Genomic DNA, 13,712 nt, shown 5'->3' on the forward strand with positions numbered 1-13,712 from the left:
GAACCTCATGGTTATAGTATATCATCCTCAATATATAGCTAGACTTAAACTCTTGTTTATTATGGATTTTTGCATCTGTTGAAATATTGATCTGTAGTTTTCTTTCCATGAATGTCTTTGACTAGTGTCTGGGCAACAACGGCCTCATAAAATGAGCTGGAAAATGGTATTTTTTCCTCTGACAGGTGAAAAGTGTTTTGTAGAACAGGTAATATCCTTCATTAAATGTTTGATAAAATTTTTAATAAAAATTTATCAGTAAAATCATCTGGGCCAAAACTCTTCTTTGTAGAAGGATTTGCAGGCAGTAATTCAATTTCTAAGTATACAACTATTCAGTTTTTCTATTTCTTTTCAATTCTGTTCCATTTCTTCCTCACAGGAATTTCTTCATTTAATCAAAATTATCAAATTTGGTGACCCAAATTTGTTCACTATATTCCCTTATTTTCTTTTTAACGTCTATGAGACATGCAGAGATATTTCCTCTTTGATACTTGTTATTGTTATCTATTTTTCCCTTGATAAATCTGGATAAAAGTCTATCAATTTTCTTTATATTTTTCAAAGAAATTGTTTGTTATCTTAATGTTTATTTCCTGTTCTATACTTCCAATTTCATTGATTTGCATTTGACCTTTATCATTTCCTTCCATTTACTTTGGATTCAATTTGCTCTTCTTTGCTACCTTCTTAAGGTAAAGCTTAGATCACCAATTTCTTATTTCCTAATTTAAGAACTTAATGCTATAAATTTCCCTCTAAGGAATGTTTTAAATGCATCTCATAAACTGAGACATGCAGCAGTTTAATTTACATCTACTTTAAAGTATTCTCCAATTTCCTTTGCAATTCCTTCTTCACTACAGATTATTTTTGTGTTGCTCAATTTCTAAGTATTTGGGGGATTTCCTAGATTTCTGTGACTGATTTCTAATTTAGCTCTGCTGTCCAAGAACATGCTCTAGAATTTTAAGATTTCCAAGTTTATTAAGTATTGTTTATCCTAGTATTTCATATTTATAAATATGAAAATAATTCTATTTGTCAATTAATGTAATAATGTAATTCTATTTGTCAATTAAGTTGAGGTTGTTGACAGTGTTTCAGAGGACTTCTAAATATCCTTACTAATTTTCTATCTCCTTATTATTATTAGGAGTATTTAATGCCAAACTAAATCATAGATTTGAGCTGGGCATGGAGGTGCATGACTATAATCCTAGTAACTTCAGAGACTGAGGCAGGAGAATGCCAAGTTCAAGGTCAGCCTCAGCAACTTCATGGGCCCCTCAGCAATTCAGTTAGAAAAAAGACTAGGGGTGTAGCTCAACGTAAAGCATTCCTGGATTCAATCCTCAGTACCAAAAAAAAAAAAACTTAAAAATTTTAAAATCATAGATGTGTCTATTTCTCCTTTTAACTATGGATGTTTTTATTTTAGAGCTCTGATATCAGGAGGATACATACTTATAACTTACTGCAACATCATATTATAAAAAGTCCTTATTTTTCTCATAATATTTCTTTTTTTAATATTTTTACAGTAGATGGACAATACCTTCATTTTTTAAAATGTTTTGTGTATATATAAATTTTTGTGTATGTATATGTGTGTGTGTGTGTGTGTGTGTATATATATTTATTTATTTGTGGTGCTGAGACTCAAACCCAGTGCCTAACACATGCTAGGCAAGTGCTGTATCAACTGAGCTATAACCCCAGCCCTAATAATATTTCTTAATGATTTTTTTAGTTATTTTACTCTCTACTTTCTATGTGACCTATCTCTACTGTTCCTTTGTTCATCCTTTACTGCCTTTTATGTTCAGCAAATATTTTTAGCTTATCATTTTAGTTTTCCTAAACTTCACACTATTTAGTGGTTGTATTTATCTAAAATGTTCACATTTAACTGATCAAAATCTACTTCAAGTTAATGACTTACATCCACAAAAATATTTACAACTTCACACCAGAATAGATCTAGTTCCCAGCTCTCTTCTTTATATTACATGTAAAAATACTACTTATAAATAGTTCATTTATATATGTTATAGAGCCCACAGTAGGGTATTACATTTTTCTAAATAATCACGTTATTTAAACAAATTAAAAGAGAGGGAAGCTGGACACAGTGGCACATGCCTGTAATCCCAGCTACTTAGGAGGCTAAGGAAGGAGGACTGCAAATTTGAGGCTAGCTCAGGCAACTCATCTCAAAAGTAAAAAATAACAAGGGCCAACAGATGTAGCTCAGTAGTCAAGCATTTGTTAAGTATGTGCAAGGCCCACCAAAAAAACCAAAGGTCCACCAAAAAAAACCAAAGGCCCACCAAAAAAACCAACAATTTCCAAAAAAAGAGAAGGAAAACTTAAGGACATATATTTACCCACATACCGACCAAGTGCTCTTTATTCCTTCCCCTGGGTCCAAATTATTTCTGAAGTATAAAGGAGTTTCTTTTGCATGCCTTAAAGCACAGGTCTACTATCAACACACTCCCTCGGTTTTGGTTTATCTAGAAATGTTTTTATTTTGTTTTTACTCAAGTTTCCCTTAATATAAAATTCTTGGTTGACAGGTTTCCTTCTCCATGACTTTAGATGTTGCTCCCATGTCTTTTGGTGTTCCCTGTTGTAAAAACTGCCATGAACTGGATTGCTGCACCCTTGTATGTAATTTGCTTGCTTCCTTTGAGCTTTTTTCTTTATCTTTGGCTCTGAGCAGTTTCACTGCAATGTGTCTGGGCATCTTTGTGTATTTTACTGAGAAGTTGTTGAAATTCTTGGATCTGTTAATATTTTTCACCAAATATAGGAAGTTTTCAACCATTTTCAGCAATTTTTTTTTCAAAATTTGTTTCTATTTTTTCTTTCTCTCCTCATCTTCTGGGATGCTAATTATATGTCTATTAGAACACCTGATATTACCCCACAAATCTCTGAAGTGCTGCTCACCTCCAATTGGCTTAGCAAAGACAAGAGCAAATAATGGCAAACAGGACCACCCCAAATTTACACATTCCCATGTATCAAAGGACACCTCCCTCAGGAAAAACTGACAGAAAAACTATGGGGTTTTGCTGCCTACACAAGGCAGCATACAAATAGCACCAAGCTATTAGCCAACCCTCCCCCAGTTGTTCCTAGATGGTTGTTTTCCAATGCCTTTATATGATGTTGCTAATAATTTTAAAGATTTTTATTCTTATTTTCTATGGAAAGAAAGACCTGACATCCTTATCCTGTTATCCCAGGATATATTAGTAAGATTGAGCCCAAAAGCATTTTCTAACAAAATACATGTGGATATAAAACAAAAAAAGTAGTCAAGGATGATCCTGAGAGTATTCTGAGCAAGCAGAAGAATGAAGTTGTCACCTACTGAAATGGGAAGACCAGATACCTGAGAGAAGGTCTAGAATTCAGTTTTTGATGTTTCGTTTGAGATCTATTAGACATTCGAGAGGATGCTGTCACTGTGTTGTGTAGAATGACATCTTTACTAGAGAGAGAATAAACTAGACAAAATAAGGCTCCCTCAAAAATTCAGTATGCATAAATCCCAAACAAGAAAGAAAGAAATTCAGTAAGACCTATTATGGGGGTTCAGGGAAGCAAAAGTACAGAATGGAAAAAAAAAGTTGAAAGAGCATAACTGAGACGGACAGGCAAGAAGACCACATGCAAAGGGAGGAGAAGCCCAATGAAAGAGCAGGAGCTGGGCCGGGGTGGTGGCTCAGTGGTACGGCGTTTGCCTAGCATGCGTGAGGCGTTGGGTTCGATCCCCGGAACCACGTAAAATTAAAAAATAAAGGTATTATGTCCATCTACAACTAAAAAATTTAAAAAAAAAATTAAAGAAAGAGCAGGAGCGAAAAGAACAATGAAATGCTCAACTGATGAAAGGTTTCTCCTAGAACTAGAAGACCGCAATAATAGCAGGTTGAGGCAAAATATGACAAAAATAAAGTCTATGAAATCTGTACAGTAAATTCAAGTGAGTATATATGATTGACACCCAAAGAACAGATAAGAACTGCACAGCTTAAACAGGAGTCCTGAGAGAGCAAGTGTCTATGAATAAATGATAGATAAATGTGAGGACATAAGAGGCTGAGAACAGGACTTGTAAGAGGACACACCACCTGACAAGAAACAATTCTTTTGGGGGGGTTTGGGGTTGTGGCTCAGTGGCAAAGGGCTTGCAGCACATGTGTGAGACACTGGGTTCGAACCTCAGCACCACATGAGATAGATAAATGAAACAAAGGTATTTGTCCATCTACAATTAAAAAAAAGAAAAACAATTCTTTAGAAAACTGCTGCTTATCAGGTTATCAGGTTAGTAACACTTACAAACATATCTCTACAAGACTGTAAGAAAAATTTTTATATTCATGATTTCATGTAAGCTTTACAATCCCTTGAAAACAACAAACCAAAATCTAGGAGTTCAGATAAAATAAAGATTAAAATGCACAGTAAAAGGGGGAGAAAAAAACCTGAAGTAAATAAAAGATATCACTGTAGAAAAAAATTTTAGCTGTGCTTTGGGAAATGGATTTCTTTGAAGAGATGAAAGGGGAGAATGGAAATACAATCTGGAAAGAAAGAAATAAAGACCTTATGGGATTTCAGCAAAAAGACCAACAAGACAAAAAAGGAAGTAGCTACTCAAGAAATTTTGAAGCCAGGTCCTGTGGTATGTGTCTGCAGTCCCAGCTAGTAGAGAGACTGAGGCAGAACTGTCTGAGCCCCGGAGTTTGGGGCCAGCCTGGGCAACACAGCAAGGCCTCATCACAACAAAGGAAAGGAGAGAAGGGAAGGAAGAAAGGAGGGAGTGAGGAAGGAAAGAATTCAGATCTAGTGAAAAGATTAGGAATCTTGAGAATAGTCCATAATTCTCCTGAAAGAGGGGGAAAAAAAAAAACAGCATTTGTTCTTCAGTATGTTATTTTTTTATCTGCATTTCCTCCTGAGGATTTTGATGATAAAATAAAATGCAGATAAAAGAGATTTAAAAAGAAAACATGCTAGGCAAATTCATTGCAAAATCATTAATATACACATCATAAATAGATTTAGTTTTTATGTATATACTTATAAGTCAAGTAACATGTTCCACGTCTCTTCTGCTGGCTTATCATCTACACCATGATTCTAACAATTATGAATTTATTAGTGAGAATAGTAATTGTTGTGCTTTACCTTTGCAGTCAGGAGAAGGGCTAAAAGAAGGGTTCCTATTACTAGCAAAAATATGATGAAAATGCTAATTATTTTATCTAACATCTTCTCCAACCAGATGATCATCTGCACAGAAACGAAAAAGAGAATTATCTTTAAAATACAACTTAATAAAAGCACTTATGTATTAAAGTATCATGAACACAAATATAAATCTCAACATTGCAAAGCAAACTATGGCACACTAATTAAAGCAATAAAAGCTGTAAGTAACTTTAGAAAGTAAACTAACTATTTCTTACTACTGTGTGTTATGGGAAGAGTACATTACAGTCATAGCTAAGAAAAGGCAGTCAACTGGCAAATAACCCCATATCTATGTTTGAATTTCATAGTGTGGTATATCTACAATTCAAATTATAATTTATCATATGGTAAATGTTCCAACAAAACAATGAAAATCCATTAGCTGACCTAAAAATCTCATGAAGTTGACTATTAATCGGGAGACATAGATGACTTTAGAAAAATTATGGTTCTTATAATACAGGTATGCCCTAAATTACACAGATAAAATAGGAGTAAAGTAAAAATCGCAGTAACATTTGAAATGTTTTTCCCTTTATTTATGGTTATAAAGATAGTAATAATAAAAAATGTAATGTTCAAGCAAAAATAAATAGCAAATTCAAGATAGCAGTTACAGGGAGTGGATAGGAGGGTTGGGAGGTAGATGCACAAATTGGTAATTATTTAGGTAGTGTTATCAAACTGGGGGTTAGGTAAATTAAGTATTCTCTAAATCTTTCTACATTTGAAAGATTTTATAATAAAGTGCTCTTAAAAGACTGTTATTCCATTTGAAGTAAATATTCTTTTGAAAACATAAGCTTTGTGACATTATAATTAATCAAATGTAAATCAATGTAATGGTCATTCCTTCATCAATAATTAAAATTATGCTCTCCCCCTAAATGCTATTTCTGATATGTTGACGATGAGTTCCCTCATCTTTCACAACCACAAATAATCCTACATGTTAAACAATTTCTGTCTGCAGAATATATAACAATTCCATAGATTTCAAAAACTCCTGCCGTGCAAAGCTACCACTTAACATTTTAAAATTTAATGAGTAACAATTACTAAGATATTACATTATACTCCTCCATCCAACATGAACTATAGCATTACTAAGAAAGTTATTATCAATTTAAATCTGAATTACATGCTCTCTGAACAGTAAGTTAAAAGAGCAAAGAATATTTGCTAAAAAATCACCACGTCTCCTACATTTATTTTCTACACCATGCTTATAAGCTGGTTGTCCTCTTATCTGTTATTTCATGAAAGACACTGTCATTAAGTGATTGATGCTAAGGTGAACTAAAAGATAAAAAGTTAATCTGTAATCTGGACAGTTAGAGCTTCAAACAGAAGAGTTAATTTTCAGTGCATGCTTCCAAAGCTTCAAAGACAATGCAGAGATTAAAAAAGAAATAACAAGTTTCTAAGATATGGAAGGTCAGATGTCTGATTTTGAAGGTAAATTCTAAAATCAATGAAATGAAAAGTGCACAATCAGCAACCAGCTGAACCCCCAGTTCTTCGGACAACTTCCTGAAGAAAGGGCTAGTGTTTCGTCCATTACTCCTCTTTGTATCTCCAAAATCTAACAGTACCAAGCATACGGCAAGCATTCAATTAACATATAGCTGAGAAAGCAAGCATATAGTAATTTGAGAATTATGACTAGATTCATATCCACTAATAAGATAGGAGCTTCTGTTTTTTTTCTTTAGAAAAGTCATATCCCAAAATGTATTTTTAAATGAAAATTAAGTTCTATTTAGAAAGTATAGAAATCTAAATTTATAGCTGGGTATGTAACATATAAAACAGAAAATCCAGAAACATATTATGTATACAAAGATTACAAAATCAAACTTCATATTTTTAAGCTAGGGTAGAATTTTCCCAATTCCAATTTTGTCAGAAATTAAGCATAAAGTACTTGTTGAAGGTTTTGGATGCCCCTGGTATAACTAACATGCCCTATACCCAGGTTGCCTAAATAAAAATTTATGCCCAAGGGATAACAGGGATATTTAGCTGTTTCATGAAAAATTAAAAAAAATTATTTAAGATGCAACACATAAGCTATTTTTTTTTAATTCACATTATGGTCAACTAAAATTAAACTGAGAACGGAGTGATAAGGGAGACAGTGAAACAGAGAAGACAGGCGGGAGAAGACAGAAAAAGACTTATTAAAGAATAAAAAGGCATAGAAAAAGTTATTAGAAAAGAAATGTGGGCATGGGAGTTGGTACATAAATAACTAAGGACCATAAGAGCAGAAAAAAACAAAAGGATAGAAAACTCAGAGGGGGAGGACAACACACCCCTGATAAAGTGAATAGAACGAGACCCACAAATAAACAGAATCTCAGAGACAGAACAAGAGACGTGGACACAGGAAGCAATGCAGATGGCTCCAGAGAACAGAATTCCTAAAGACGTGCCAGACATGCCATCCCAGGAAGCTGACCCTGTCCCATGCTCTGCTGTGGGCAGTGAACACCAGACCACCCAGCACCCTGCCTGGCTCATGGAAACTGCAGGGCCTCAAGCAATAATCCCCCAGTGCTTCCAGGCTGTGACCAATTACTTTAACATGTGAGGCTTTTTGTTGTTGTTGTTTATTTTTTTTAAGGGGAAGGGGATAATTTTAAAATAAGATAAATGTCTGTAATTTATACCTACACCAAAAGCCATTCAAAAAACCTCTAAGCTGACTTCATCAAGCACTACTGAGTTTCTCTTCTATTTCCTACCCCAGGCCCACGTTTTGCTTTACTTCTTTAACCAGCTCCTACTTGAGTCTTAGTGTGAATAGTATTAATAAATAACAAATAAGCCCTGAGAAACAGATCACATTTCACTCAACCATAAGATGGATGCTCTTGCCCTGTCCTCTTGATTGAATCAGTTTCCTAATTCACTCCACTTGTACATTTTATGTATCAAAATTACCCAAGGTTGCCATTTTCTGACCTTGGCTGTAATGCAGTAAAACAGTCTTCATTTATGTGCTTTCCTGGAACACACTCAGAATTTCAAGCAGTTACTCTAACTCCACAACAATGCTTCACACATGCTACATGGAATCATCCAAGAAAAGGGAAGTTCCTGATGGCTGAGGTAATAGGACTCTTTTTAACTAATCTAATTATGCAGTTTAGAATCAAGTTCTTGAATCAAGGTTATCTAACTCATTAGTCTACTGACAATAGATCAAATTTAACCTAATGAAGTCAGTTTTCCTTTCTCACTTTCCTTGGGAACAATTTTCATTTCTTCAGGATAAACTGGGAAAATATACAAAATCATCTACCTTGATCAAAATAAGAAAACGTGACTTTCTGCACATCACTTGCTGTGGATTAAACTCATCTACTCATGCTAGTTTTATAAGGAATGGGCAAGTATACAACATATATGTGTGCGACTGGGGGAGTCTATTTCATACATTGCTTGTTTTCAATCCAAAGTTGAAATTTATGCATTGCCAAAGTCTTCCTTTTCCTCCTTTTGACAGGAAAAAAAATCCTAACCACTACATTTGCAAGTCTAATTTTGGCTTATTGCAAAGAAGTACCATATTTTTCTTATGGCCTGCTATAAAATATTCACTGAAGACTTTTTAGAGTCTTACACAACTCCATGCCTTGGGAACATAAAAAAATTAGATGTCACAGGCCATGACTACAATCTGTTTTAAGCTAAAAATCAAATTTTGAAATACTAGTTCTTTTGTGTGTGTGTGTGTGTGTGTGTGTGTGTGTGTGTGTGTGTATACATGTGCCTATGTGTGTATGTGAATAAAATGACTAACCAAGGAAATCATACAAATATATCAGACTTGTCATTTTTAAGAATTATTTATAGAAAAAGTAAAAAAGCTCTTTCTTTGTAACTGCCGCCTCATGTGCTGGCATACATCAGAGGAGACTAGAGGAGCCCCATCACAGCGCTGGAAAGGCATGGAAATCAAAGACCACAAGACAGACCTTCTCACAAGCACTGGAGCAAGGAGATATCCTCCATATCCTAAATAGTCTTTGTTGAGGTTTTAGCAAATTGAACTGTGACAGTATTCATGCTTCACGACCTTCCATAGCTTATATAAGTAGAAGCTTAGTTTGACATATGGACAGACACACAGAGAGAAAAGGGAGATACTGGGGGAGGAGCAGGTTATAGAATTCAATAGTAAAAACCAACATCTGTGTATTCATTTACCTTCTTATTTAGCCAGTGCCAGAGCTTGAGGATAGGGGGAAGGTGAGAAAGAGAAGATAAGAACAGTGGAACATCATTAGAGAATGCAATTACAGTATGAAAAGAAAAGAAAGTCACTGAGAGCATGAGAAGGAAATTGTCAGGAAAAACTAGGAGAAAACCATAACACATTTAAGAAGCTTCAAATCAAGAGAATGTAGCATTCCTCTATGACCAACAAGGACTGGGATGATGAGAGCTGTAAGCATTCTTGGTAATCCAACAAATAAAATGCATAAAGCAACCTGAATGCTGCAGGCTTAGTGTCTGCCTTTGCGCTGCTCCATCTACCTGCTATTACTGCCGCGTCTACTACCTATTTTTTTCTTGGGGGGAGGGGTGCTGAGGGCTGAACCCAGGGGTATGGTACCAATGAGCTACTCCCCTGTCCTTGTTTTTTTGTTTGTTTTTGAGACGGATTCTCAGGAAGTAGTGCTGAGGCTGGCCTTGAACTTGAATTCTTCTGTCTCTGAATCTAAATGGCTGAGATTTCAGGCAAGTGCCACCATGCTGGCTCTACCCTATGCGATTGCCAGATCTACCTAATGAACTCCTACTTCAAAACTTGTTCTGTGCTTCAAAACTTGCCCTGCCATCACATCTTCTGTAAAACTTCCCTTTCCCACCTCCTTATCAACAGAAGTCATTTCTTGCTTGGTGCTACCACTGAATCCTGTACTTAGTATATAAAGTAAATTAGATAACATTTACATAGAGCTTACTGAGTACCAGGCACTGACATAGGGTTGACATTAACTCACTTAACCTTCACAATGATTCTATGATGTAGGTGCTATTATACCCATTTTATTGAAATGAAAACCAAGGCACCGAAAAGTTAAAGATACCTGTTCAAGGTCACAAGGCTACTAAGCAGCAGAAGTGGGATCTGAAACCAGAGTCTGGATGCAGAGTCCACATTCTTTAACCCACTAAACCTTGGGTTTTCATGAATTGTTGTTTATCTCCACTAAATGAGCTACTATATCTGGTTTTCCATGATTCACCTGACCTTCCCTGAAATTAGCACAATATTTGACAAACAGGAATTACTCCAAAAATACTCACTGATCTGAACCATTACCTAGTTATATAATTTTAGGCAGATCACTTAACATTTCTGGATTTCAGTTTAGTCCTAAAAAAGTGAAAGAGTTGAACTAGGTACTCCATAAAATCCTTTTCTCCCATATTTAAGAGGAAAACCACATAATACTTATTTAAAATAAATCCATTCTATCCTTATATGAACCATAATACCAAATTTCAGAATTTCATCATTGAATTAGATGTTAAATGTATCATCAACAGTTATGAAAAAACACTAAATACCATGGAATGAAACATTTCAAACCATGAAACATATAAACTCTGGACCAAGCTCTTAAAATATGATACCTTGCTGTCAACTTTTAACAAGAATTTCCCAAGCCCAATGATTGGCCACGGTGCTAAAGCCTCCTGTCGCTCCTTCAGGAAATGCTCAATGACCTGCCACCAAACCCGGCAGCGCTTCTCCAGGAAGTCCACAACACCAAAGTGAATAACAAGCTTTTTGATGATCCACACTATAAAATACATATGCAAACAAAATACAGATCAGAAAGGTATAATATGAAAAGACTCCTTAATTTCCTTTCTAAAACACTTAAACTATTATTAAAATAAAGATCAATGCTAAAAAGGGAGAAGTGGAAGAATTCAAGTTCTAAACAGATGAACTTGGCCAGGTAACTTTTCACACAGTCCCTGCCACCCACATACTATCTTCTTTGTGACGTCTGAATCTTCGGAGGAGTCAGGGATTATTTTACAGCTCACATAAATACAAGATATTCTTATCATGCAGGTTTCAGTAACTATAACAGTCCCCATACTCTTCCCCTTCCTAAATAAAGAAAACTAACCCCTGATATTTTCTAATCTCTCTAGCTATTACAGTTGTTCTTTCAGAACTTGGTTCTTTTCCTTAGATGTTTTGACATTTAGCAACCAGAAAAATATAAGGTATTTCACACACATCATGATTTTATGCGACTGCAGGGTAACAAGTGTGTTCCCATTTTCTCATTTGATGCTGCTCTGCACATCTGAGCAGATGCCAGGGCTGAGCAAAGAAGTCAGCTGAGTGCAAGCAGCCCTCAGACAGCACTGCACAATTTCAGTGGGGACCTCAGGAAACCACAATGGGAATGTCTCCCCCTGGAGTTAGGCAGTGCAATGGCCCTTCAAGCAGTTAAGCCCCCTAATAAAGACAACTCAGAAGGTAGAGGGCCCAGAAGGCAGTGTTACAGATCTGTGGGGCCTGCCTTGAAGGTTGGACCTGGATAACTGCTCCCATCTACTATAATTTCCCTAACTCCAGGGATTTGTGTTCTTAGCCCTGACCTTATAACCAGAGGATCCATTTCCTATTTTGAACCATGAGCTCTGTACTGCTTACCAGTTCAACAATTCCTTCGTTAGCATTTTTAAATCCCTAGAAAAGCTCTATATCTATGTGATATCATGATATCTCCATGATATCACAGGCTGTAGAAAGCATTTGAGGGACCACCTTAGTTACAGCCTGCCCTCCCAAGACCATATCAAATTCCTTTGATGACCAGAAGGTTCAGATATGTCCAGGAGAAACTTAACTCCTGGTAACAAACCTTAATAAAAATGGGGTTCTAACAACCCCAACACATGATTTGCCAGCACAAGGAAATCATCAGGCAGAACCAAAAAAGGATGGAACAATCTAGAATAGCAATTTAAACCACATTTCACTAAGCATTTCTATAATTGCCCTAAGAAGCAGAGCCATAGTATGTTCTCGGTGACTTGTTTAATTTAACTGCATCTTGTTCTAAGTGCCTACCAGAAGTTCTCTTGAGGACATAAGAAACAGAAATTTCAACTATTTATACTATATGTTCCCTCAGGACAGCACTCTACAGTGTTTGGTCAAAATAAACATTTAATATAATGGCTAAGATTTAATTAGCTGACCAATACAATGAGAATAAGAAGTGGTGAAAACTAGTGATCCAAAAGGCATACAGGAAAAGAAATTTAGGCTTTTGGATATAGTAGAAAACAGATTTCCAATCAATGAGAAGCTAAGTATATATGTGCTTAAGGGTGAAATATTAATGAAATATCAAAGTAACAAATTTCCAGAATAACATTTGTTCCATGACTTAAATGCAAATATACAACTGTTTTAAAGTGACAATAAAATTTTATCAAATGCTAAAATCCAAAGTCAAAAAAGAAAAAAAGGGGGGGGGGGGGAATCTTTGGAGACAAGAGCAGATTTTAATTAACCAGATAATGACCTGCAATAGGCACGGGCAACAACTGCACAATCCACAGGTTCAACCAGATCTGGACAACAACGATGGCCCAAACAAGAGACACAAAGTAGATGTCACTAGTTTTCTTCTTTCTAAGAAATGTTCCGATTTCAGGTCTTTGTCTGCCCAGGGTGGGTGAAGGGGAGGAGGGTGAGGAAGAGGAGGATGGTGAGGAAGAGACAGACAGCATTGGAGGGGGTTCTTCCTTGTCTGTGGCTTCTGAAAAGGGGAAAAAAAAAAAATCACAGATCATATTAGTCCACTTTAAGAAACAGTAACAGAGCAATCTGTTAGCCTGCCCTATATTATTAAATGTACTCTGACAGAATATATAATATCATTATGTCTAAAAAGACAAAAAGATTTGTATGTGTTTACAAATCTTTTTATACACACTGAAAAACTTGTGGAGAATTATGCTACCTTCAGAGGTCAAATCTAAGGAAATTGTTGGGAAATACTGTTGGAAGATGAAATGTTTTTTATAACTAATATACACATATCATTTACGTAAACTAGAGAAAAATACATGACAATGTAGCTGAGTATAATAATAATCAAAAATTATTCAAACCACATAAAGCAACAAATACATATACAAGAATTTCTGTATATAGGAATTCTTCCTTTCTTATATTTTTGCTTTTGCAGTCTTGAGGATCAATCCCAGGACCTCACACATGCTAGGAAAATACTCCACTACTGAGCTACAACATCAGCCCCCTTCTTCTTTCAATAGAAATTTAGATTAGATGTATTGACATGCTTCTGACATAATGTGACTTTTTTAGTGTCATTTCTCCTATAATAGAACCAATTGCTATTAAAAGAACC

General features: G+C 35.5%; 1 protein-coding gene across 4 annotated transcripts in view; it reads right to left on the reverse strand.

Moving 5' to 3' along the window:
* Tmem245 (transmembrane protein 245) overlaps positions 1-13,712 on the reverse strand; it is an 82,936-nt gene that overhangs the window by 49,179 nt on the left and 20,045 nt on the right. For all 4 annotated transcript variants that reach the window (XM_077797073.1, XM_026391156.2, XM_026391157.2 and 1 more), the window contains 4 exons: positions 12,861-13,097; positions 10,936-11,105; positions 9,499-9,522; positions 5,215-5,319 (listed from right to left, as the gene is read on the reverse strand). In XM_077797073.1, the coding sequence (XP_077653199.1) occupies positions 5,215-5,319; positions 9,499-9,522; positions 10,936-11,105; positions 12,861-13,097 (536 nt within the window). The remainder of the gene's footprint in view (positions 1-5,214; positions 5,320-9,498; positions 9,523-10,935; positions 11,106-12,860; positions 13,098-13,712) is intronic.

Source organism: Urocitellus parryii, chromosome 4 (genome assembly GCF_045843805.1).
Source record: "Urocitellus parryii isolate mUroPar1 chromosome 4, mUroPar1.hap1, whole genome shotgun sequence".
Taxonomy (NCBI): Eukaryota; Metazoa; Chordata; class Mammalia; order Rodentia; family Sciuridae; genus Urocitellus; species Urocitellus parryii.